Genomic DNA, 27,560 nt, shown 5'->3' on the forward strand with positions numbered 1-27,560 from the left:
CCAGGCTGGCCCGGAACTCAGAAATCCACCTGCCTCTGCCTCCCAAGTGCTGGGATTAAAGGCGTGCGCCACCACTGCCCTTATTTCACATGCACTGGTGTTTTGCTTGTATGTTTAAGGGTGTATGACCCTCTAGAACTGAAGTTATAGACAGCTGTGCTCTACCATATGGATGCTGGGAAATCCAGGTTCTAATTGCAACCAGTGCTCCTAACTGCTGAGCCCCCACTTCCCCACTCATTTAACAAGTCAGTTTCTCCCACCAGCAGATGCTGCAGATCCAGCAGTCTACATTCACCAAGAAAGGCAACTTAGGGATATGTAGGCAGCTGTTCATTCCTAGTCACCCAAGGAGCCACCAGAAAGGTCCCTGAGCCATGATCAAAATCCAGCTACCCTGACCTTGACAGGATCAATAAGAACAAGTGACAGTATTCTGGGTGACAAGGCTGACAGCGATTTGCAGGAAACCAAGACCACAAAGACATCCGTCCTCGCACACACACTGATGATAAGCATAATACTCAAGGCAAGGTTATCTGGCTGAATTCTGAAACTTGTAAACCAGAACTGATTGAGTGGTACCTTAAATAGTTTTGAGAGTTCCAATTGAGACATCTGCTTCTTGTTCATCTTTCTTTGCTTTGACTCAGGCAGGTCCACGCCTTCTGACTGCACACACACTTCTGTTGTGCTCTAGACTCAGACCTAGCCCTGCTTTCTCCTGCTGCTGCTGCTCTTTCCTGTCCCCAGAAAAGAAGGGTCCGTGCTTCCTGCCATTCCCTTAACACAATTTAGTTAAATCAAATTTTATGTGAACAAACACACATGGTGCATACCCTTATATTTAATGTATACAATCACATACCCCTATGTAGACCTAAGCCAGGTGCGGTGATGGTGCACACCTATAATTCTAGCACCTGGAAGGTTGAAGCAGAAGGATTTCAAGCCCTAAAGCCTGAGCTCTAACAGCCTTGTTTGAACAGTCAGATGCAGACCCTAGCACTAGTCTAGTCTCTGTCCACTGCAGTTTCTGACTGTTGCCACTGTGTTTATCTTTCATTTTTAAAAGATGACATCATATTTAATATGGATCCATAGATCAATGGCTTTCCTTTCTTTCCAGGCTGTACTAAGGGTCAAACCCAGTACCTCACACTTGCCGGCCATGCACTGTGAGAAATGACACTGAAGTCAGGGGCAGGAAACTCAACTTCATCCTGGAAAGCAGGCAGAGCCATTTCCCTTGTGACTCACCATGGAAAGCTCCCTCTAGATCAGGCTGGACCACTGACTACTCACAGGGCGGGGCTCTAAACATGTCCCAGACTAGCTGAGATTTACAGGCTCACTGGGAAAAGCTACTGCATGTTTGAATTATTACAGAAGAAAATGAGCTAAAAATACTTACTTGATTTAGAAAAAGTCAAATACTTTAGAAGAACTATTTGACCTCTGACACAGGGCAGAAGCCTGACCTGACTCTGGCCAAATTTCTTCTGACTTACTTACTTCCCCATTTTTGAAAGACTTTCAAACTTTTCCAACTACCTTTGGGAAAAGAGACGTTTGACAAACTTGTATTTTTAGCTCAGTAGTCTAATTTTAGGCACTGTGTTCAAGATGAAATAATCCCAAGTTCCTTGGAGACAGAGCAACTTGCAGCATCTAATGCTTCGGTGATATCACTCCTGTAGACCGTCCAATTATGTCCCAGGCTTACGTTGTGGCAGCCACTCCACAGTGACCCAGTTAAAGGACAATGGGTGTATTTCTGTGCTGAGGACCAAACTGGAGAGAAGCAAATGCTGCACCACTGAAGCTCCGTCCCAGGCGGCGATGGTTTCCACAGGACAGCTTACAGGTCATCTTCTGAAAAGTCAGCTCTCATTTCATGCTCACCCTCCTTCAGTATCTGACTAGGTACAGCATGGAGTAGGGTGTACCCCCAACCTTCCACTCATGTATCAAGAGCTGCCTTCTTTAAAAAACAACAACAACAACAACAACAACAACAAAAACCCCGCCAGGCGTGGTGGCACACGCTTTTAATCCCAGCACTCGGGAGGCAGAGGCAGGCGGATTTCTGAGTTCGAGGCCAGCCTGGTCTACAAAGTGAGTTCCAGGACAGCCAGGGCTATACAGAGAAACCCTGTCTTGAGGAAAAAAAAAAAAAAAGCCTTCTCAAAGGCACTGACACATGTAGAATGCTTCCTGTTCATTAAGTGTGACTGTCACATGCCATGTCATATGGTTGTTTGCCGAAAACACATGCACACAGCACAGACTAAGAAACAGGAAATTCTGCAGCAACCTAGGCTCCAAGAAGTGGCATCTGACACAGGGGACGGGGATGTGTGCGTGAGTGCGTGCACAATGGCGCTCACATGCATTCAGGTTGATTTATATAAGAAGAGAAGTTGATCTCAGATTCAGTGAATGCCCAAGACACGATTAAGAAAGGAGTTGAGTGGGCAGGAAGCCAGTTGTGTTCCAGTCTTTAATCATTAGTGGGGGGCTGAGGAAAAAGGACTGCTTCTAGTTCAAGGCCAGGCTGGACCACAGAAAACAAAACATGACCCCCCCCCCCCCAAAAAAAAGGAAGGAAGGAAGGGAGGGAGGGAGGGAGGGAAAAAGCAAGCCAGGGAAACTGCATTATTTATGCGAAAACTCCCCCCATCATTTATGTGGAAAACACTCAACAACTGATCACTACCCTACTTTTTGACAATTTCTTGAAGCCAACAACAAACAGGTTTAACTTTCCTATTTGCTGCATATGCAAATACTAAGGGTAGCCAACAGAGGGTACAGCTAAGTCAGTCTGTACCATCTTCGGCAGTACTGAGCTATGCTGAACAACATGTGCTTTGGGATACAGGCACGAGCAAGTTGACAATCATCTGTTTAAGACCTTTGTGAAGGGGAAATTTAAATGTAGGAAATGAAAAATTAACTCCCAAAATACATATTCTTATAAACAGTCTGTCTTGGTGATAGATGTCTGGACCACAATTCCATGCTGTTGTTTTTTGTTTTGTTTTGTTTTTTTGAGACAGGGTTTCTCTGTGTAGCCTTGGCTGTCCTTGAACTCAGAAATCTGCCTGTCTCTGCCTCCCAAGTGTTGGGATTAAAGGTGTGAGCCACCACTGCCCAGCTAAACCAACAATTCATAAGCTGTCTCTGCTCAAGGTAGGAGTCTTAGCCAGGTGTGGTGGTACAGTTTGTGACCCAAGCTCAAGGCCAGACTGTATACATAGTGAATTCAAGACCAACCCTGATTCAAAAACCAAACCAAGCTGGGCGTGGTGGCGCACGTCTTTAGTCCCAGCACTTGGGAGGCAGAGGAAGGCGAATTTCTGAGTTCAAGGCTAGCCTGGTCTACAGAGTGAGTTCCAGGACAGTCAGGGCTACACAGAGAAACCCTGTCTTGAGAAAAACAAACAAACAAACAAACAAACAAACAAACAAACAAACACACACACAGAAAAACAACGAAGACAGACCAGGGCCTTATTTGTCTCATTTCCCAGCTCACCTTTAAGTCAGAGTTCTTCATTATTTCTACAATAAACACATTAAATTGGGCTGTTTCTGACAGATTTCTAGAGTTTGGTCTTTTTTGACTCAGAACTTAAGCAAAAACCAAACAATAAAAAAACCAGAAAGCTCTTTACGGCATCACTTCCTCAAGAGACAATTTTAGTAAAACAAAGAAGTAAACTATTAGCAGTGTACAGGGTATAAGGCTAACTACTCTGCAATACCTTTGTCTCACTATGTATGGCTTGGAATTCACCATGTAGACCAGGCTGCCCTGAACTAATTAAATAAATCTAGGATTTATGAAAAAAAATTAGGACTTCCAAGAGAAAAGAGATAATGTTGAAAAAAGTGTTAAAAGATTGTAAATTATGATTTCTGATGTCTGTTAACTTGGAAGACAGTTTTGAGTTGGGAGAAGTCAAATTCTTTGCTATTACTAAATTTTCAAGAAAGAAATATCTTTGGCAATTGTTTTTACATGGTTCTGACAGTGATTTGATTTTGCCTAAATTGTTTGGTTAAAAATATTGGGCAGCTGAACCTTTTTTCTATTATGTGTAGCTAGCCAAATGCTCCAACTCAATCACAGAGTAACTCCCAAGGCACCCTGAGCTGTGTGCCAGGAACAAGAACTGTCTCACCCAGTCACAAAACACAAAACATTTCTATGAAGATTGAAACTGACTTTTGATCACCTAAATCCGAGATAAGACATTTATAAGGCTGTCTTGTTTCGGGTACTTCAGCTGTTCTGATGAGGACATTCCTGGATCAGACCTGGCCTTAGAGCGAACAGAAAGCCCTAGTTGGTAGGAGAGGGATCTCACCGATGAAAAGCAGCTTACCAAATATAGGAGGAGTTGCTGACCATGAAGCGTGAGCCTGAGAGCCTTTTAGGCGGGAGAGACCCCAGACACCCAGAACCCCATTTTCAGCAGAGAAAGAGGGCAAAGTGTATCCAGAAAGATAGTAATTTTCTCAAAATGTATCTTCCAGACCTATGACAAAGTTGGAGTGTGCAGGACTGCCTTGTGGGAGAGCTAGATACGCCACAGGCAGTGGGTACTCACACTCAGAGCAGAGATATTTACACAGCTATGGTTTCTTTTGGGTTATAGAAATGAAAATTTAAGCTCTACATAAGAACAATTTCCCTCAATCCTATAAACATACAATAAATTACGGTGACAAGTTCCATATTTAGTTATGAAGATCTAAAAATACCTTGAAAGGTCTTTCTTCTGTCAATATCATTCATACCACATGCCTGAGGTTTTCATTAACCCATAGGGACACGAGTACACACATGCTACAGAATCCCAGAATACAGACATGATTTCTTAGCCTCATTAATAGTGCTAAAAACATTTTTGACTGTAGTTATTTAAAAAATGCTGACAGTGCTTGTAATCCAGTAACTCAGGAGAGAGCTCTTAAAACCTGTTAAGAGTTCAAGGCCAGCCCGGTCTAAGTAGCAAGTTCCACAACAGCCAGAGCTACACAGTGAGACCTTAAGTAAGTAAATAAAACCAGTGCATACTCGGGACTCTGAACTGCTGACACTTGCATCTACAGTGCTACGGCTGTGAATGAGATGCCATCAAGTGAAAAGGCAACAACTATGAAGTCTGCACTCCTTGAGCCCTTCCCATGTCTGCTTAGACTGTTGAGCACTATGTGGCTGACTTGATTCTCTTGTGCCCTGTGAGAAGCCCCCTCACCATCTTCCCTGCCAGGTGTGATGCTTCATCTCAGCACTTGGGAGTCAGAAGCAAGTGGAGTTTGAGTACAGTCAGGGCTACTCAGAGAAACCCTGATAAATGAACACTCACTGCCTACCACTGAACCAAACCCTTCCTTGACACCATGGCATGGTGCTTTGGCAAACTGATCTGAAGAGGACAGAGAAAGCCCTCATAAGCCATGTCTCTTTTTGACCCTCTCCTGCCTGTCTTCCTCATGCACTCTCTCTTCCCTCAAAGGCAGTCCAGATTGAGAATTCCTTTTCTCCAAGTAGAGTCAGAGCAAATAAAACCATTCTCCTGCAGTGTTCACGAAGTCCAGCAACATTACATTTTCTCTTTCCTTGTCAAGGAAAAGTCTCTAAGCCCCATTGCCCAGAAGGGTGAGCTTATTGGCCCTGCTGGGGTTCTGCTAGATGTGTGCCAACACTAGCTCTACTGCTCATTCAATTGCACTGATCAATCTGTTTTGCTGGGTCTCTGAGCTATCATTTTTGAAGGCTCTTGGGTAAAGAAAAAAAAAAAACAGATTAAATAAATTGGAAACCCTACTGTTCTGGTTTTTGTTATAGAAGTAATAGCTATGAGATGAGAAATGTCACTTTTCTCTCCATATACAATGTCTTAAGATCATGGAGAATATATGTAGGATGAGAGAGAAAAACACCCTGAAGCTCAAGAGTCCACCACCACAGTTAAATATACAGATTGACAGTTTTATAACCATCAATCCACATGCTGACAACTAATTTTGTTTTAGGTGAATTTCTGAGTTTGGGACCAGCCTGGTCTACAGAGTGAGTTCCAGGACAGGCAGGGCTACACAGAAAAACTCTGTCTTGAAAAACAAAACAAAACAAACAAACAAAAAAAGAGTGTGTTTGACTGCTAACATGGCAGCAATCTTAGCACTTGGGAGGCTGAGGCAGGACAGCCATAGAAAAAACTGAAGACAGCCTGGGTTATAGTACAGTGACACCCCAAAAGAAAGAGAGGTCGAAGGGGTGGAACAAGGGCTACTTCTGCTCATCTAAGAGAGGCACATGGGCTCTCTTCAACTCCAACTTTCTTTGATTCTTCTAGAGCAGAAACATGTTGGAGTCACACTGGCACCTAGACTGCCACTGTTCACACAGCTCAGACAGGAGAGCAGCCACAGTAGTGTCTGGTGCGTTTGTGACCAGTGTGTCACCGAGGAGAACTGAAACACTAAGTGGTCAAGTGGTGGAGGCAGCTTTGACATTCACAATGCCCTCCTTCAGAAGTGTTACCGAGAATAACATGGTCATTAGGATTTCCAAAGACAGCCTGCAAGTATATAAACTAACTACTTTCTCTGCTATGGCTCAATTCACTGCTTCTTTTAAAACTTTTTTAAAGAGAGTGAGAAATGAAAATATATTTTAAGCTGCTTGAACAAAAATCATACACATTTGGAGGCTGGCAAAATGACCACCGAGACATACTGTGTATGGTATAGGAAATTCTGAGAGTCTCAAATGCCACACACCCTAGGAGAATCAGTACAGCCAGACAGTCGTCAGTCCCCTGGAAAGTAATGTCAAGTGTCTTGGGAGAAAGATGACTCAAACATATCCATTCTGGCTTATCTCCAATGAGAACAGGGCCAGGAACACGGTGTCTCTCTTTCCTAATTTAGTTATCTTTTTCCCCAATGCTAAAACATCATATAAGAGCCTACCTGACATTTTGGAGCATTTGCTGTGCTGGGATTGATATTCCGTATTGCCTAAGAGTAAAAGATAAGACGGATAAAAATTACTTTAAGCCACATGGTTTGGCTGTGTAGGCTGACTTATAAATTGTATCCAGACATCTCACCATAGCACAGAATTCCCAAGCTACCCAAGAAACAGCAGGCTAAGAAGGATAGGAGCCAGTGAAGTCACCACAGAACACACTGCCCTCACAGTCCAGCAGCACTGAGGATAGACAGCAAGACTTGACGCCAAGACAAAGGCAAACTTAGGAACAGTCAGGTAGGCTCTGTTTCTGGGTTAGAGGTAGCCGGTAGAAATACTTTTCAATGTTTCAGTGATAAGACACAGCTGTGGATGGAAGACGTTCACAGGAAGCCAGAGACCTTAAGATGTACTCATTTACAAATGCTAAACAAACAGTTCTAAAGTAAAATGCAGTCCATTGGCATCAGAACAGAGGAGGTCTGAATCTTCAACAATGAGAAGACAGAGCAGGCAGCAGAGAAAAAAGCAGAGGCCACCTCTAAAGAAGGAAGGCCACTCTGTTCAGGACCACCACCCAAGAACAGCCAGAAAGCTTCGTTGGAAGGGAGAATTTTACAAGTAGCAGAATTGGCCCAAGAAACCCTGGCTAACTGACGTAACACAGTGACAGAGATGCATCTTTAGGTTAAAAATGAGAGGACCGTATAAACTAAATGAGTTTCTTATTCTGTTAACAATCTTGATTTTGGCAGCCCATATGCACATGAAATTGCTATGTGATTGTATGCCCACCAATCAGTCCCGTGGTCACAACAGAATAAAGACAATGACTCAGGCTTTCTTATTTTTATTCCTTCTAACTGCGACACACTGCATTCTTTCGAATGCACCTGTTCTTAGTGCTTTATATAACTGGGAAGTACCTGTCCCTCTGCACTGTGAGATGGAGGGAGAGGACAACACCTGTGTCAGTGTGCTTTCCCTGCGCATCTTTTATGTCTCTCAAGACAATTCTCTCATCGTCTGCTGGCACTAACCTTGTCAGCACACCTGGATCATGGGCCACATTATAAATGAGTACCAATAGCTTAAGTAGGAGGAGTCTGAGATTTCATGGCTTAAGTTAATCTTTCTTTAAGGTCAACATTATACGAACAGAAGTGTAATGTAAAACTAATTTTAAATATTCACAGTAGCTCTGATTTTAGAAAAGGCAATTTAGGAAGTACAGAAACTATTTTGTGTTGGTAAACATCTTAGGGGGTGAGGATAAAAAAGAAACTTTGCTATTTTACAACCAAACAAACCTAGAGTGTCTGGAGAAAAGGGATTGTATTTCCTGGGTTCTCTCCTTTTGTACATTCTTGACCACTGTAATACGGTACCACTCATTCAAACAGTTTCTATACAAATTTGAAAAGATCTACTGCTTAACCAAAGACAATTTCCTACTATCATAACAATATCTTAAATACGTGAAGTAAGATAAACAAAATAACTGAGTAGGGGCTAGGGATTTCCTGAACCCAGGGCCCCACACATGCTAGGCAAATGCTCTTTCACTAGACTACAGTTCAGCCCCAAACTTGTCTTGAGATAATTTCTTCTTCTTCTTCTTCAGCCTAATGACCAACATTGTTTTTTGAGGGAACTGGTCTCAAGTTCTTCACTATCAGGTCCTCCTGCCCCTCAACATGAGAAAACACTCCAAACAAATCTAAGACGTAGGATCTTATAAACTTGGGGATAATCTATATAATGTTTTAAATGAAATTCTTTGACTTTGCAATACTGAAGCATCTGTCATTAAAGAAAACGTCAAACAGTATACTCTACAAATAATTCATTTAGGGTAGAAACTTTTTCTTCAAGGGATGGCCCAGAGCCCCTCCACTTGTAAAGCTCTCAGAAACAGTGTCTGCAATCCACCCTCACCTAGGAAGAAGCATTTCTTAACTGCAAGGACAATTGCACAGCTACTTTTCTTTTTTCTTTTTGAAACAGAGTCTCATGTAGCTCAGGCTAGCCTTCACATTACAATGTAGCTCAGGCTGGTCTTGAGCTCCTGATGTTTTTGCAATGGCCTCCCAAGTTCTGGATGAGAGGTGTGCACCACCACTCTGACTAATAAACATAGTTATTTATGATGTAGGGCTATCAATTACAGCGCACGGGAGCCAAGGCTAGTCAAGGAACAGGACAAAGACAGGCAGACAGAGCCTACTTTCACAAACCAAACAGTCCTTAGCAGCTGATGGAAGCTAAAATGAGAAATATAGACTTGTGGGAGGGAAAGCCCAGAAGATAAAGGCTGCACTCTAACCTGTGGTCTCACCTGCCGAAATAATTCCTGTTGTTTCAATCGCAGTCTCTCCTTCTCCATCTGTAACTGCTGCAGCTGTATTTGCTGCTGCTGGTTGGAACTGCCTCCACCCAGGACACCTCCCTGTGGGCTCTGGGGAGCCAAGGGTGGGGGCTGCTTCACTGGAGCACTCTGAGTGATCCTCTGGTTCATGGCTGAAATGAAACAAAGACTGTCCTGAGAGACTAGAAAAGGATCACTTAAGCATGCAAGGGGATAGATGGGAAGTCATCATAAAAGTGATGGCTGTGACTCATGGCGGCCACAACTGTTAGAGATCCCTAAGGCAAATGGAACTTGTGTAGTCTCAGAGAACAGGATCAAAGTGGCAAGCTGTACAGAGTTAACGGGCTAGCAAGATACTCAGAGGATAAAGGTACTTGCCATCTAATCCCTATGACATGAGTTTAATCTACGGAGGCCACAGATAAGCAAAATTTGATGGCCCACATCTAAAATCCCAGCACCCCTGCTGTAAGGCAGAAGTAAGAGAATCTCCCGGTTCAGAGAGAGAGAGAGACCTTCATATAGAACCTGTGGGGAGGCATGCCCTCACAACCAAACCACAATCATTAAAACAAAGGATATAAATTGAATTAACAACTCAAAGACCACTTTCTGAGAGAACTCCACCAACAAAATAACCAACCCTGACTACTAATGTATTTCCATAGTGAATGTGCTATGGGGGCCTGGAGCATGTGCCTTCCATGAGAACCTGCAAGCAGTTTTGTTACTGTTCAGTTTGCTGTAGTTTTCTTGGCCTGGTTGTATTTTGCTTGGTTGGAGACAGGGTTACATTCTATAGGACAGCTGGCCTGTCACTCACTACAACTCCAGCTTACCTTCAGTCTGTGGTGATCCTTCTGCCTCAGCTTCCCCAGTGCTGGGATTACAGAAACAAAACACCATTCCCAGCCTGGTCCATTCTCACCAACCATAAAAACTAGGGGAAACGTGGTCATTTTCTACATTTTAATACATGAAATGCTTATGGGGCTTAGGTTCTGTTTCGATGCTTGTCATATTTCATAATCCCAGAACTTCTCAAAATGAAAGGTCATTTTCTAACACTAGTCATCTATTTATTGAATAGTTTTTAGGTTCCAATAGTATGTTTGTTTTGTCTGCATATATGTCAGTGTGTCACATGTGTCCTGTGCCTACGGAGGCCAGAAAAGGGGTAATGGTCCCCTGGAACTGGAAATACAGGTGATTGCGAGGCATGGTGTGGATGCTGGGAATCAAACGTGGTCCCCTAGAGGAATGGAAGGCGCTCACCCATGTCACCTGTCCAAGCACTTGTACTCTTTCAATTAATTACAGCTAAAGACACTTTTCTTCCCAGTGGGTATGTGCTCTTGGCCTCAGCTTTTTTTTTTTTTTTTTTTTAGATTTATTTATTATTATATGTAAGTACACTGTAGCTATCTCCAGACACACCTTAAGAGGGGATTAGATCTCATTACAGATGGTTGTAAACCACCATGTGGTTGCTGGGATTTGAACTCAGGACCTTCAGAAGAGCAGTCAGCTTTTAAAAGTAATTTTTAAGATTATATTCATTTGTATATAAGAGTGTCTCATGGTGCACGCACACACACACACACACAGCCATGATAACAAGATTTTTAAAAATATTTAGCTTGTTCAAAACAGAATCTAAACAATGTCCACAGGATGCATCAGACTCAAATCTAAATGTTTTAATAAAGCAATTCTTTAATCTGATTCACGGCTTGAGTATATTGTTTAGGATCAGTTGGCTACACAACATCATCTTCAGGCTGGCAGTTATTCTGTGTATTGTACCCAGTATGTAGCCTGGTGATGCTTAAGTAGGATTCTGGCTGGTGGAAGCCTCTGAGTTTTGTCCCAGTGCTATAATGACAGGGACCTTGTCCCTGAAGATTTCAGTCAAGCCTGTGTTGAGGTCCCTAGGAAATGGTACCCCCAGCTAAACTCATGGACAGCCACTGTCAGTGCAGTGCTCTCCTGCTTGTCAACTCCTATTTACAGCTCAAGGTTTTATGTAGCTTGTATCTCTTATAAAAGCAGTGGTTTTTCTTACAGAACAGCATCCACAGGTGACCTGAAATCAACTATAACTCCAGTTCTAGGGGATCTAACAACTTCTTCTGATCTTTGAGGGCACCAGACACACAAGTAGTACACAGATATACAAAAATAAGTCTTTGTTTTATTTTTTTAAAATAATTTTATCATTTATGCTGAAAGAGTTAAAGAGTATTTTTTTAATTATTTGAGAATATTAATATGTGCTTGCATGCCTGAGTGGTACAACACGTGCCTACAGATGTCCTCACAGGCTGGATGAGGACATGGCATTTGAATTCCCCTGAACAGGCGGTCTGAGCCTGTGCAGAAGTAGCATAATTTTTAAATGTCTTATATAAGGGCTGCATATGCAACCATGTGAAAGGCAGGGCATTTACAGTCATGATCAACAACACTACAGTCTCAGACCACTAGCTGGAGGTATGGGGATGTTCACACAACTGTAATTTCAGCCCATGAGAGACTGCAGGAGAACCAGGAGTTCAAGTTCATCCCTGATTGCATAGTGAGTTGAGGATGGCCTAGCTTCTGCCTCAAACACTTCCCATGCTCTCCCCAGCCCAGAACGATTTCAGATTTCTAATTTTTTCTGAAGTTCCTCCATTAGGTAAACATACAGAAATCAAAGCAGTTCAATGTTCCGAATCAGGGAATAGTCCGAGTATTGTTCTACTGCTTGTCATTGTTATAGTCCCCCACTCAAAATGTGGTACTTCTGAGCTATGGTATTCATGACTCAAGATTTCCAGTATTTTCTCACCAGGTGAGTAGGCCACCATGTCAATCCAAGGGCTTTGTCATTCAGAAACCTCTTCACTACCCACCTTCTCAACACAAACGACCTCTCCCATCTAAGTGAACACATGTGCATCCCTTCTGAAGATATACAGAAGCAGAGCATGAGGTCTTGGGCTACTTGGTGGATTTTCCCTCTACTTCCTACAACTGACATCACTTAGAAGCAACACACAGGGAGAGGGAGAAGAAGGGGAGGAAGTAGGTGATTGATAATCTTTTTTTTTTTTTTTTTTTTTTTCCGAGATAGGGTTTCTCTCTGTAGACCAGGCTGGCCTCAAATTCAGAAATCTGCCTGCCTCTGCCTCCCTGCCCAGCTCATAGTCAATTTCTAGTGTAGCTATCACTCTTGCTAAGTGTGCTGTATATAAAGAACAGCCAGTCAGATTATCCAGGGCTACATAAACAGCATCATCAGAGACTGCCAACTCTTCCCCACTGGAGGCACAGACCTCAGCCCCACCCTTGGTGCTAACAGGTAAGGAATCCCTTCTCCCACAAACAACCTTGTAAAATCCTCCAGTTCTGCTTCCCCAAGGGTAAGAGATTCTATGTCCATCCCAGTGTTTGCTTCATTGTGCTAAGCCTATTCGAAAGTCTGAACGGCAATTTCCCATTTCTCTTTTCACCCTGTTGTAAAGAGCATCTAGGGCCTCAAGAAAGCACAAACTATAGTTCCAGCCCTGTTTCCTGAATCTCGTGTGTGAACCATGCTCATGTGTTTTCTAAGTGACACTTGATTTTTACCTGGTTATCTGCTCTCAGCACCATGGATCCCGGAGTGGACTCAATTTTACAACTCTCGTCTCTGTCTTCCAAGTACTGGGACATGGCCAGACTAGCCGTTTCCCTTGTTCCTTCAGGCTTATGTTTAAAGTAGACATGAGTTTTTTCAGCTTTTCAGCCATCTTTTAAACTTCCCTTATTTTCTCTTTGTGGGTTATGGCTTTCACTCAATCTTTATCACCTACACTAATTCTTTCTTTTTTACCTCTGAATTTTATATTCTGTTGGGTAGTCTAATAGGCCACAGCACTATCTATATGATGCAGTCAAACACCAGGAAACTCTTCATGTCTGAAGAGCTAATAAAGCAGGTCATAGTTTAAAAGTTAACTTCCAGTTTGTGGGTTTTAATTTAACCGATAGTTGGTAAAAAGAACAGAGTGTGCTAATTATAAAAAAACAAAACAAAGACTTATTTTTATTTTATGTATGTATACATGTTTTGTCTGCAAGTATATCTGTGCACTATGTGTGTGCCTGCAGAGGTTAGAAGGGGTTGTTGGATCCCCTGGAACTGGAGTTATAGATGATTTCAGGTCACCTGTGGATGGTGGGAAACAAACCTGGACCCTCTGTAAGAGCAGCCAGTGCTCTTAACCCTGAGCTGTCGTCTCTCCAGACCTCAATGGTATTTGTGATGTCTAGGAACCTTCCCATGCAGTTTATTTAATTCTCAAGTGTTTGTATCACACAAGACAGGGCCAGTTGCAGACTACTTTTAACACAGTACCATCTTCCTTTTTTAGTGGTATGCAAGGGGACCTAGTCTTTGCGCCTGGCAGCTTCCAACTCTGCTTTCCCTTGGTTCTTTGTCCTTTTACCTCCCATCTGGTGTGCCCCAGTGATATACTCTCTGTTATCGTGTTTCTTACTGTGTCGCCTCAGGAGCAGGGAAAGGAGGTCAAAGCACAGTCAGTCAACTATCCCAGCCTTCCTCAAAGCCTGTTCACCTCCCACACAACAGAAGTAACTGCTCTAGACTTATAAACCACTCCTTTAAAGGATAAATGGGGGCCTAGAGAACTGGCTCAGCAGTTAAGAGTACTTAACTGCTCTTCAGAGAAACTGGGTCGAATTCCCAGTACCTATTGTGATGGTTCCCAACTGTAACTCCAGTTCCAGGGAAGTTATGTAACTTGTTATATCCAGTACACACACGGTGTACACCTACAGCCAAGCATATACGCATATAGATAAGGTAGATTTCTTAAAAATCCTTAAAAATAGATAATAAATTATTTAAATGATTATATTTCCCGGGGGCATGGACAGAAAAGGAGCTAACAGCTTGAGTGAAGATTTGCCAAGCTCCAATAACCTTACTTAATAAAATTTTCACTAACATAGATAACAGGTTCTATATAGACCATACCTCCTCATGCCTACCTTCGACCTTTAGAATCAATGAGAAGAATACAGATGGGAACATAGACTCAGTGACTCACCGAGTCTTCAACTGTTTCCATATGAGCTGTACATAAACCATGCCCATCCCTCCTCAGAGAGTGCACTGTAACTGAGGCTCCTTTATACACAGGCTCTTTCTCCTCCCGTCTCCCACTTGATCAAACTTTTTGTTCACTGTTTCTAGGATTTTCTGTGATGCACAAAGATGTTTATGTTGATCTTTTCTATAAGATCTAAAGGCACAAAGATGGGTGACAGAGTTAACCCGTGGATCCTTCCTTTGAGGCATGTTATAGGCACTACAAGGACCACATAGTACATTTTTCACAATGTAGCTGTCTTCAGACACACCAGAAGGGGGCACTGGATCTCATTACAGATGGTTGTGAGCTACCATGTGGTTGCTGGGAATTGAACTCAGGACATCTTGAAGAGCAGTCAGTGCTCTTAACCACTGAACCATCTCTCCAGTCCCTTAAGCTATTTTTAAAAGCTGAGGCCAAGAGCACATACCCACTTTAATCCCAGGAATGGTGTTTTGTTTCTGCAATCCCAGCACTGGGGAAGCTGAGGCAGAAGGATCACCACAGATTGAAGGTAAGCTGGAGTTGTAGTGAGTGACAGGCCAGCTGTCCTATAGAATGTAACCCTGTCTCCAACCAAACAAAATACAACCAGGCCAAGAAAACTACAGCAAACTGAACAGTAACAAAACTGCATTAAAAAAAAAAAAGCTAAAAATAAATACCCTTTGTTTCTTACCACCAGCTTCCAGAAGAGCACTCTAAAAATCAGTACTCCAACAGTAATCCTCACTGCTGACTGCAGCATGCCAACTAACGCTGGATTGGTCAGCATGATCTTCAGAACTAAGCTTATCTGACTCTTCAAAGACACCAAATGTGATAGAGACAGGACATCAAAAGCCCAGGCAGGACCAGTTGACACAGCAAACTGAGATGGTCATGTGATGGAGTGGGGGTGGGCACTCTCTCATGTGCTCACCTCTGCAGTTCTGTCTGGACACAACTAACTCCCCTCCTGAACATCTTGGCCAACAAGACACAGGAGACACCAGTACACTCACATGGGGCCCAGCAGGGACCCCACAAGCGGCAAGGAAGACACAACACACTTTGTTTCCAGGAAGAGGGGGTGGGGCAGTCAAAGATAGACAGAGAAGCTCTTCAAATTTCTTCCCTGAAAAACAGCTCTTGAACCACCTACACCCACCTCCAGTTTTAATCAACTCAAAAATAGGCAAAGGGGATAATGTCAAAAACAAAAACGTGAACAAAAGCACCACATACACACTCCCCGCTAAAATCCTGTCTGAGCTACTTGCACGGAAAAGAGTAACTGCCCCAAACTGCATTTCAATTTGTCTGACAGAAAACCAAACTACCCATGACTGTTGATAAAGAGCCAAGGCAAGTCTCCTTAGGCTTTGAGTTTTCAGACTTGAGGTCACTTTAAGGGGCAAGAGGGGTGCCATGAAACCTGAAGTCAATCCTGGAAGACCACATGGTGGAAGGAAAGAACTGACTTCCGAAGTTGTCCTCTGATCAAGCATGCACTGGATAAAAATGTGATACAAATTTAACTTTTAGGTTTATAAAATCTCAAAACCATAGACTACTACTATAAATGACAGTACTGGGCAGTGGTGGCACACACCTTTAATCCCAGTACTTGGGCGGCAGAGGCAGGCGAATTTCTGAGTTTGAGGCCAGCCTGGTCTACAGAATGAGTTCCAGGACAGCTGGGGCTACACAGAGAAACCCTGTCTCGAAAAACCAAAAATAAAAGAATTACAGAGACGCTAATCTTAGCTTCAGGATCATTCATTTCTAGTAACTTTAGTAAGTACAAAATTTAAAGTCTGAATTTTTTTTAAACAAAAACATTAATCTACACTAATTCTTTCGAGGGAAAAAAAAAAGACATTTATGCTTGCTGAAGGAATGACCATCTAAAACTACAGAAGAAACAAATGTGTTTTTGTTGATTTTAAAGTACAAAACGCTCAGGGCTGGCTGTTAACATGATGCAAGGGGCTGAATTAGCTACAAAAAATTTGCAGTAAGTTGGCACAGTAATTAATCTGCCCATCTGGCATTTTATAATACTGGTGTTTCTCACTATGGAAATCTGTGGCATAGAAGGGATCAGGATCCACAGCAGGTAGGTGTAGGTGGTGGTACATGCCTGAAAATAGAGGCCAGATTATCAAGAGTTTTTTGAGGCTAGTCTGGGCTACAGTGAGATCCTGGCTCAAAGAGCTGGAGGGTGGGAAGGTGGGTGAATCACGCCCTTAACTAAGGTTATTATCAATGAATAACTGGCTTGCCAACACTTAGTAAACCATACATCTAAGTGATGTAGTGATTTTTTTTAACTAAGATAACTGAAGTAGCATCATCTCCCCCCCCCCCCCAACATGGAGACAGTGTTACTTTGTAAGGTCAGCTGTACTGATGTGAACCAGGCTGGCAATCCACCTGCCTCCCAAGTGCTAGGGTTAAAGGCCCACTACACCCAGGCAATACAACCTATCTTTAACTGATTGGAATACGGACAATTAAGTAATTCATTCCATTTCCCCCTCCCACCTTCAAAAGGCTGACCTTTTCCCCCAACAGCACAATTTGGATGGAACAAAAAGAAGTCAACAAAGTTAAGTATCTCAGTGCACACCTGTGTGATCCAGTACACAGGAGACTGAGGCAGGGTAGTGTCCTGAGAAGGCCTCATAGACAGACAGACAGACAGGTAGACAGACATAGTGGAAAGAAGAGTCCTCCCTTTAACCCCCCTTCTGCAATCTGGAGAAGGAGATGGGAATTGAGATGCGATAGAGGGTGTGTTCTAACTGGTCTTCAGCTTTCTATCACCAGCTGCCACACTTCTCCCTACTATGGAAATGATGTTGACAAGTCTTATCTGGAAGAAAGGGTCAGACAGTGATAGGCACTCAGTGGGAAGGAGAGCACATGCCAGACTCACACTAGCTTCCCCATGCACATGGGCTCCTCTCTGATTTCCACTTGATGCATTGCTATGGTGTCTTTCCCCACAGCCAACTGTCTACAGGGTACACACACCCTAGCCTGCAGCTCCTTTCCTTTTATATTCCCCTGTCCTGTTTCTTCGCCTTACTACTCCTTCACTGTGGGACACAGTAAATAACTAGTTCTGTCCTGAGCTGGTGACATGCTGTTGAGGGACAGACTGGAGTACAAAGGCTGACATTTTGAGGTGACCTGGGGTCAGGGTCACAAAGGAAAATGACAAGCAGTAAAACTAAAGTCTGAGACCCCCCCCCCCCAAATCTGCAACTTCTTTTCTTTCAGTCTGAGTCTTTTTAAGCAATAGCTAGCCCATCTTCAGCTCTGTTTAAAGTTGATACAATTAGAACCTGAAACTTAAGCACTTACCCTTTTTATTTTTGAACCATTATTTACTGGGATGGGGAATTTAACCCAACTGCCTGCCAACTTAAAAGGAGTCAGTTCTCTCCTTCTACCACGTGGGTCACAGGGGCTGAATTCAGGTCACCAGGCAGGTAAGCACCTTTAACAATGAGCCAGCTTGCTGGCCCCCAGAATGATTTGGATATTTAATAATCTTATGTATCAAAGTACTCACGTCAAGAAATGCTTAAGGTAAAGAAGCGCTGGGAGATTGACAGGACTTCCTTATGGCAGTTGTTGTGTCATGGTGGTCTCCTGTAAGTACTAAATGTAGAAAAAGGCAGGTCTGTGACCAGACCACCTTCAGGCAGTGGGGCCAACCCAGATAAGGACACCAGTGTAGTCTGCTCTGCTCCACCAGCAGCACCCCCATCCTCTCCAGCCATTTGCCAGGACTTTTTCTGGAGATAGGGCTTATCTCTAGATGACAGATTAACATAACAGAGCCTGGTTCCTCTTCAAAGTAAATCCCCACTGTGCTCAGAAGACCACAGTAGGCCTTCCATGGCTGGCCTCTGAAACCCAGAGCCCTCAGCATATAGTTGCTGAGAATTAACTACACGCAAGGGTCCAGATACAAATGTTTCTTTCCTTTCTCCTATGCTTGATATCTCACACAGTGCACAGATATGCATAAAGGTAAAACTGTTATATATGTGAAGTAGAATAAAAAATTAAAAATAATAAATTCATAAAAAAAAGACAAAAAAACTAAGGGAAATACTTTTAACCACAGCATTCAGGAGGAAAAAAAATCAGAGATCTCTTTGAGGCCAGCCTAGTCTACATAATGATTTCCAGGCCAGACAGGGGTACAGAGCAAGACCTATCTGACGCAAAATAAAAACACAAGCAGATTCCTCATGTTTGAACTTTACTCAGTGAGCCACCTATCCCCCTAGCCTAAAATATGACAGAATTTAATATCGGCACAGATACATAATGTGGTAAAAAGCCGACAGCCTCTTGTAGAGTTTAACCAGCATTAACACCGACAGAGACTCATCTTCCACAAGCATATGCTAACTACGCATAAAAACAAAGATGTAAGAAACAAACACACACACACACACACACACACACACACACACAAATCTAAATAAGTAGGAAGTTGATATTTGAAGTGGGTAGTAAGTTATGGCTCATCCTCCATCCTAAAACACTGAAAGACTTTCTGTTTGGCTAGCTAAGACTTCATTGCTGTCTCACTATGGATCTGGAGAACACAGAGAGGCAAACAAACTCCGCACACACGGAAGCAATAACCGACACCATGTGCTTGTACCTGCATGGTCCCAGGGTCAGAAACGAGAGGGGCAGTTTATATTTCTTTGGCAGAGATAAAACACTACCCACTAGAGCAAACTCTGGGTTTCAAGGCAAGAGTGAACTCCAGCAGCTAACAGCTTGCTTCTCTCTGCTGTTACTCTACATCAGAGAAGCCCACTAAGTTCTTCTCCCCGCCCCCTCAGCCACACTCCAGCTCTGACTGCAAAGGTCTGGAACAGATTACACACTGGGCCACAAAATAAAAGGCTCTGGCACGTAGTCAAGCCTGTCTGGAATACACATACACAGCAGGCCCGAGAAGGGGAAGGGACGGCAGGGAGGAGGGGACCTTAGTCAGGATCTCCATCACTTACTTGTGTGCTTTGGGGGGCGCTTTCTGTTTTTTCCCACCCCAAATACCCACTCTTTCCTAAAAACCCAGCTGTAGGTATGATCGACAGATAAAAGTAAGCCTACAGCCAAGATTCTCTTCACTGCTAATGCTTTTCCCACTTTCTTCTTTCTCTCTCTTAAAAACAACACACACCATGGGCACACACATACACATAGTTAAAAGTTACAGGGAGTGGCAAGCACAATTCTTCCAAGCTCTCCAAGGGCAGATGAACTGAATCATTAAATATGCTTTAAGGAAATGTGGCTCTTATCATTCCAGTTGACACTAGTGCAGCATTTAAGGATTTCCTACCTCAAAGTGTCCTGCTTGAACCACAAAGGCTTATTCAAGTGTTAACAGAATTTGAAGTTGCAAACTGCTAACATGTATGTTACTTCCTTAACACCACAATGGGTCTTGAAGCACAAACACTATCTGTCAAAACGATGGCCTAGGCCACAACCCCATCTTTGATTTTTCTGGAGGAGGGGGTGAGGGGCTGGGGGGTGTTGTTTAACTAGCCAATAAAGCTGACATTTGAGATAAACCCAAACACTGCTTTTTACTGTTGTGCTGTCTGTTTCCAAATAAACAGAAGGCACTGGAGGATTGTATCTGAGCTTCTAAGTCTCTCTCCAGGGAAGTATTTTTACACAGCCCCAGCGTTGTATTTTAGTGGCATTCACAGAGTTAATTCTCCTTTCCAGTAAAGCCTGTGGCGTGGTCAGGTCAGCCCCTGGGAAGCTTCAAAGGCTCCACACCGTGTCTGACCCACTCACTGCTCTGCACATTGTTTCCATTAAGCAGCATCGGGCGGGGCCAAGACGAGTGTTCAAACCACATTACATGTTCCTTTTTAGCTCCATTTTCCATGCTTTGCAAGGAAAGTTCAGAAAGGCAACAGATGAAACTACAAACAGGACAAAAAGGCCGTGAGTGGAAACGGAGACCCTTAGCAACCCGAGCACACTGGGAGGAGGCCTCTGCTTTGCTTCTCATTTCCTAAGAAGTGAAGGAAAGGACCTTAATGAAAAAATATGTTAAACCCCACCAATTGTAAAACTCTTTCCTCAGACCTGTTCTCCTGCTCAGAGCTGTGTGTGTCCCTACCTTCAGCCCTGATGGTGCAGCACACCACGCATGCACATTTCTGGGGAAAACAAACTCTGTTCCAGTTTGTAGAACATGTGCTGGCCTGTTTCCAACAAGATCACCATATGAATAAGCAATGACTACGGCCTGGAGCCTTACTGAAATCACCACCCGGCCCAGGGTGGAATGCTAATTTGGACCTAGATTTCTCAGGTTTAAAAAATGAAACATTTAAACAAAAATCCAAAACCCAGCAAGGAAAGAAGCTGGGTATACAGCACTTGCTACCATACGTTTTCTTAAGTCTCCCTAGCCCCCACACTATCATCAAAATAACCACAAAGGTTCTGAGGGAAACCTTTACCAAAACGAGGGTCAAGCCTTGGGTCCAGCCAGGACGTGGTCTTGTTCTTATGGTTTATGTAGTAAACTTCTCCATCCTGAGTCATAGCTTGCTCCCATCCATCAGGAAGAGGTCCTACAACACAGAAATCAGACTAGTTGGTTTTGATCTGGTGAACCTCAAAAAGTTGAGAGGTGCTCCTTTAAAGAAGAACAGACACAATCAGATAAAAAGCAACGCATTAAACAGACTACAGCCTATGTTAAGAGAAAATAAGGCAGGGCCACCTACCTGTTTATCTGCCACGAAAATCTAATCATTGTGAAAATCAAATCAATAGTGAAATTGGCATCCCCAAAGGTACAGGTGAGAACTTTAAGTGGTCAGATTAAAATAAAAGCACACTTTAGCCGACAGCCATGGTCCATTATTTATGGGACTACCTCACACCAAGAAATCCAGACTATAGATTCAACTCATTGGACGACAAAACTCTGCTAGCATGAGAGGATTATAGCTGGAATTGTGAGTGTGTTGGTAGGACAGAGAGGTCTTTGAAAGGTGACACCTACTGTGAGGTAAAAAGAATGTCCTATTTTCATAGAAGTAAGGAAGCGTCTGCAAAGTATTGAATGGAAAGAGCCCAGAATGAAAATGATGGAAGAAGCACCCACATCATCCACTAGACACACAGACCAACCAAACCTCCAACCACGAAGGCGGCGGCTCACTCCTGAGGTATTTTTGAAAAATACACGAACCTTTTAAAAGGTCAGAGTCCTGAGACACTGAGTGACTGACACATGCAGTGATTTCTTAGTGTTCGCTCATCTGACCTCTGGCCACCATCCTGCCAGTCAGCAGTCAGTCAGAAGAGCCACCAGCGTCATCCTGGCCTCCTCTCTGCTTAGGGTTCACCCTAAAGACTGCACTAATGTTCTGTTTAGCTCATCTGAGAACCCATCAGCCCAAGGGAAGCAACAGGCAGTGACTGTTCATCTCCACTATGGAATGACTGCTATGACTTTTAAAACCACACAATGATTCCACCTTGTCCCCACACAGATGAACAATCAGGTGTGCCTAGTAGTCTGAATTCATGTTCCACTTCTGTTTCCATTTCTGCTTCCTGGAGCTATAAATCTGCTAGCCCAAACTCTTGTCTGCATTCCTAGATTACAAGAAACTGTCAAGCTTTTATTCATTGTTAATCTCACTAAGAATGGTAGATTTACAAGAAAGAACTAAGTGCAAGTAAGTCAGGTATAGTGCCCCACACACATGCAATCGCAATGATCCAGGAGACCAAGGCCACTTCACACAACCACAAATTCAAAGCCAGCACTGATTTAGTGAACCTTATCTTTAAAACAATTTTAGAGGGTAAGCAATATAAGCCAACGGGTGGGATCTTGCTCAGTACGTGTTAGATCCTGGGTTTGATTTCAAGTTTTGAAAACAAACATGGGCTGGTGAGATGGCTCTGCGGTTAAGAGCACCGACCACTCTTCTGAAGGCCCCGAATTCAAATCCCAGCAACCACGTGGTGGCTCACAACCATCCGTAACAAAATCTGATGCCCTCTTCTGGAGTATCTGAAGATAGCTACAGTGTACTCACATAAAATAAGTAAATCTTTAAAAAAAAGAAAAAGAAAATAAAACAAACTGAACATTAGTTCAGTAAGTTTTCTACCAAGATCAGTCTACCATTAAAAAGTTGAATGAAAACCTTGAAACAAGAGTTACAGATGTGAATGAGGGCGCAAGATCAGTTAGAATTGCATCTTCTCTCCCCTTATCAATTAATTACAAATGAAACCATGTATTTACCTTAAAGATGATGCTAACAACCTTATGTGTACTCCATATCAAAATGTAACTTCAAAGCGGAAAAGACTACTTTACCTATTTATCTCCATCTTTTACATTTCCTGTGCAGAACTAGAATGTTATGTGGACACAGGCTAAGTTATAAAAAGGTATGATGTTCTCCTTCTGAAGGAGAGCAAGAAGAGATAAAAAAAGATACAGCTCATCACACTTTAACCTTTAGTAGTAGAATTAGGAAAAGAAAGCTGAGAAAAGGAGGTCCAGGCTACAGCCCTGAGGTCAGGTGCTCACCTAGCTAGCCAAAAAAAAAAAGTCCAAGAGTGTCAGTCAGCCAGTGTTCACAGATGAAAACAAAGATCTGTAACTAAAATAATTCAGTAAAACAGTACAAATCTGGACTTCAGTAGACGTGGTCCTAAAGAAGAGTTTGGTCCATTGGGTGTATAAAAGATGATGGTGTTTTCAAAACTAGATGACCATGCCTGATTCCCCAAAGTCATTTAGGCGAGATGATAAATATTGAAGGGAAAAGAAAGATCGTTGCAGAAGCCGGAGAAAGAGACCAATATTTTAAATGAGATGGAAAAAGAGGGTTAAAAAAAGGTAGAATTAGAATAAGCAAGAAAAATGATTAAAAATAATTTAAAATTTAGATTTATGCTCAGGAAAATAAAATTTTATATAGAATTTGCCAATATCGTTTGATCTATAATTAATTATCTACTAGAACAAATTCTAACTTCTTGAAGTATTTTAAACAACTTAAGATAAAATAGACTGCAACACAGGAGACTCAACCGCCTGCTCTTGCCTGTGTGGTCTTGCCTTGGTAATAATTCAGGAAAACTATTTGCATTTCTACCCAAACAGCAAAGTCTTCACCGCCCCTGTGTTAGACCAGCCCCTCCTCACCTGTCTGAGTCAGAAATCTCAGAGGACAATGAGAGACTGGCTGCACACACCCTGGACATAGTAGCTGCCTTAGAAAGTACTTCTAGGAGTAAGTGGCTCTAAAATTTAGGCCAATTTCAAGTGTGTCTATGCTGCTGTCACTATCCAGCAGGCAGTTCTGCATTCTTTGCAAGCAACTATTAACTCGTTTAAAAAGCTCACAACATAGAAACAATTATCTACCACCTAAGTCAGAAAGTGGCAGACTTGGGACTCAAAGCCAGTTCTCTAGAGTTCTCTAGAACACTGCAAACTTGACCAACAGCAGTCAAAGCTGCACTGCTCATTCTTTAAACTTCTTCCTGAAACTTGAAAACGTCTCAGACATTATTGGTTATGTAGACCACTTCCCCTTTAAAGCATTGCACAAGTTAATACTAGGTCTCTCTCCCAATCTATGTGCTGATTAACAACAGTTCATAAGGCATGCCCCCATATTCAGAATGGGGTGGGGGAGAAAGGAGGGAGAGAGGGGGGGAGGAGGGAAGGAGGGAAGGAGGAAGGGAGAGAGAGAGAGAGAGAGAGAGAGAGAGAACGCATAAAATCCTTTTGCCTCAATTTCTGTAGTATCATTTTTCTGTACAAGCTTAGATGTTTGAATCTAAAACAATCATAAATATACTGATGAACCCGCTTTAGCAAACAAGTGCCCAATGTATTATCAGAACCCCACCCTACCCCCATGACTCCCAAGTTTCACTGAGGCCTTGCTGTTGTGCCTCAGCACCCTTCTAGACCACCAATGGCAGTGAGAGACAAGCACGCACTGAAAGCTCAAGGTGGAATCCTGCTGCTTTCCAGGGTCCTATACCTTGAGCTTACAACTTAGCCTATTCTTGGCTAAACATTTATTAACCTTCTAATCCTGGGCAAGCTCCTTAACCAGTGGTGGTTCCTTTCAGTATCTACAGAATGTAGATGAACACGCCTAAATAAGGAAGAAAGCTCCACACAGAATTTTACTGTAGGTGCTCTAGAACAAATGGTCCTGCTTCTAGAAAAGTAACCTCTCTGATCCACTGAGCCATCTCTCCAGCCAAGATTTGTGTTTGTTTGGTTTTTCATGGAATTCTCAGAATGTTCAGACTCCGTATCCTTGCCCCTCCCAGGTATTCTGACATGTCTTCTGTCTGTTCCTGGACTCTGCTGTGTTTCAGGTCTCAGCAGGTGCTCTCACAAGTAACCTTTCTTTCCCTCTCACTAAACTGTTCACCAGGTCCAGAATCAAGCACTCTTTCTCCTATTCACCACTTACATTCTCTGCCATTCTCCATGACTCCAAATGGCCTCCTTGCTATCTTTGACTGGCTCCTCCAGTTGATGTCACTGTTTCCCAGCACATGGCTCAATGGGCTAGCTACCATGCCCTGCTTGGATTCTCTCCCTTTCCTCCACATAGAGGGCTGGCTCCCTCCTTGAGTCTACCTACGTCTCAGTCCACAGTTACAGGAGCTACAGAAAAATCCACTTGAGAAGCTATCTCCCTCCAGTCCTTCATCACTTAAGGTTGTAACTAGTTTATCCTTCCCTTTGCCATTTGTTTTAACGACAGGAAAATATGATGTGTCTGTCTATAACCTGGTCTTGTGATTTAAGCAGTGGCTGGCATGCAGGAGGGGCCTGAATAATGGCCGAGGGTGGGAATGACTCTCTGCTTCCCTTGGTAAGCCCTTGCCGACAGCCATCATCTACTGCTTCCTTCCTGTGTTCGGTCTGTTGGCTCAGCAAGGGAATCACCTGTGTAACCCTCCCTGTTGTGATTTTGTTACAGAAAAGGCAACATTTGCTGGTATTTGTTGAATCAATGATTTTGGAAGGGCAGTATCTAGTCTCAAGGGACAGCAGTGACAACTGTCAAATCTCACATATTAGTATCATGGAATGCCAGAGAGCCTGGGACATGCCACTCACGGAACTCAACTCAGGCTCAGATAAAAACACTGTTGTACTCCGGCATCCTGACCTTGTCCACACCAGCACACCTCCCTTCACGAGTTAACTCGCCAAGGGGCTGGAAAGATGGCTTAGAGGTTTAGAGTACTGGCTGCTCTTCCAGTGGACCTGGGTTGCAGTTGCCAGCATCCAGATGATGGCTCACAACCATCTCTAACACCAGTTCTAGGGGATTGACACCCTCTTCTGGCCTCCAAAGGTACTATGGTACACAGACATACATGCAGGTAAAATACCATACTCATTTTAAAAAAGAAAAGCGGCTGAGTTCCAGTTGAGTGGGCATGGGTCCAGGCTTGGAACTATTTGACAGGACAGACAGACAACCTCAGGGGTCACACCAATGAAGAGAAACGACTCCCTTCTCCAGCAGCCAACTGCCAGGGGTCCTTGGCTAGGGGCAAGTCTTCCCAAGCCCCTCCTCACCCCCATGCTGGAATATGGACTGGTTTCATTTTCTGCAGGTTGCCACAGGCTGTGTGAGCTTTTGCATTTAAGAGCCATGTCAGGCCCACAGCACTCACAGCATACCAGCATTTCACAACACTCCTCCCTATTCTTTTGGTTTTTATAGTTTTTCTGCCCCATCTTATATGATGTTCCACAAGACTTAAGAGGACATGGGTCTGTTATATACGTCCCATTTAGGGTTATGCATTAAGTATCAGATTTGAACTTAATTCAACATCTCAGTGATTTGGTAAGATCAGTTTTCTCAAAGTGCTCATTTAGACTTCAAACTGATGAAGTAAAACAATCGTCTTTCATTAACACCAAAGTGAAGTTTTACCCACTGATTATTCTTACATACATGTTTTTTAAAAAGTACTGCTGCAGGATTTAATCCATTTCACTTACACTCCTGTCTATATATGGTAGTCTAGATGCCATTTTTGAAAAATTAACATCTTAATCTTTCACACAAATACTCCTTCCATGAGTCAGAAAAGCTGTTGGAGCAATAGTGACCAGAAGGATTTAGAAATTGGTGGGAAAGACAAAGATAAAATCCTAGGACTAACCGAGGAAGGAAATAAAACAGGCATTTTACTTGGTCCTCAAATGCAAATAATTTAATCTCTTTCCACAAAGTTTCCAAAACATCTACAAAAAAAAATACTAGAGAATAAGTTTAACACGGACATTTCTATCTTTGAGACTTAATATTTAATGACTTGTTTTCCTCAGGAGAATTAGATAATGGCAATTAACATAGCGACAGCTTCCCCGGTGTTCTCTGTGTTTGCTCCGGCTCTGCTCTTTCCACTGGAGGGCCAGGTAACAAAGTTTGCACTTGTTTCTTTTATAGGTTCAGAGTCTACACCTAACAGCACCTATCAGAGTTCGTATATGGAAAGCATTGCTAATGTGTGCTCCCAGGTCAGATCAAGGGCGCCCCCTTTGGTTTAACTCAAAGCTTGGAATTCTCACCTGCAATAGTTAGATCTCAAAGCAAACAAACAAACAAAAAACCCTGTAGCACCAGCCTATAACCCTTGATACTTGGGACACAGGGAGAAAGGCCCAAAGATCAAGCCTAGTCTGGGTTATAAAATCCTGTCAAGGCTGGCTAGATCGATGCTAAGAGGCCTGGCTGAGTTCAGCCCCCAGCACCCACTCCAGACCCAGGGATCCATGGCCCCTTGTGTGCAAGTGATACAGATATATACACTCAGGCGTACATAGTAAGTCAGGAAACAAAAATTTAAAACTCTCAATTAGAAGATAAAAAGGGGGCTGGTGAGATGGCTCAGTGGGTAAGAGCACCCGACTGCTCTTCCAAAGGTCCGGAGTTCAAATCCCAGCAACCACATGGTGGCTCAC

General features: G+C 43.1%; 1 protein-coding gene across 8 annotated transcripts in view; it reads right to left on the reverse strand.

Moving 5' to 3' along the window:
* Yap1 (Yes associated protein 1) overlaps window positions 1–27,560 on the reverse strand; it is a 75,255-nt gene that overhangs the window by 9,652 nt on the left and 38,043 nt on the right. Inside the window, exons 4-6 of one of the 8 annotated variants that reach the window (XM_021206849.2) lie at window positions 21,022–21,135; window positions 9,333–9,514; window positions 6,994–7,041 (exon numbers count right to left, since the gene is read on the reverse strand). In XM_021206849.2, coding sequence (XP_021062508.1) covers window positions 6,994–7,041; window positions 9,333–9,514; window positions 21,022–21,135 — 344 coding nt within the window. Of the gene's footprint in view, window positions 1–6,993; window positions 7,042–9,320; window positions 9,515–21,015; window positions 21,136–27,560 lie in introns of all 8 variants that reach the window. The other 7 variants (XM_029542843.1, XM_029542842.1, XM_021206856.2 and 4 more) reach the window with 7 other exon arrangements.

This window comes from Mus pahari, chromosome 10, assembly GCF_900095145.1.
Source record: "Mus pahari chromosome 10, PAHARI_EIJ_v1.1, whole genome shotgun sequence".
Classification (NCBI taxonomy): Eukaryota; Metazoa; Chordata; class Mammalia; order Rodentia; family Muridae; genus Mus; species Mus pahari.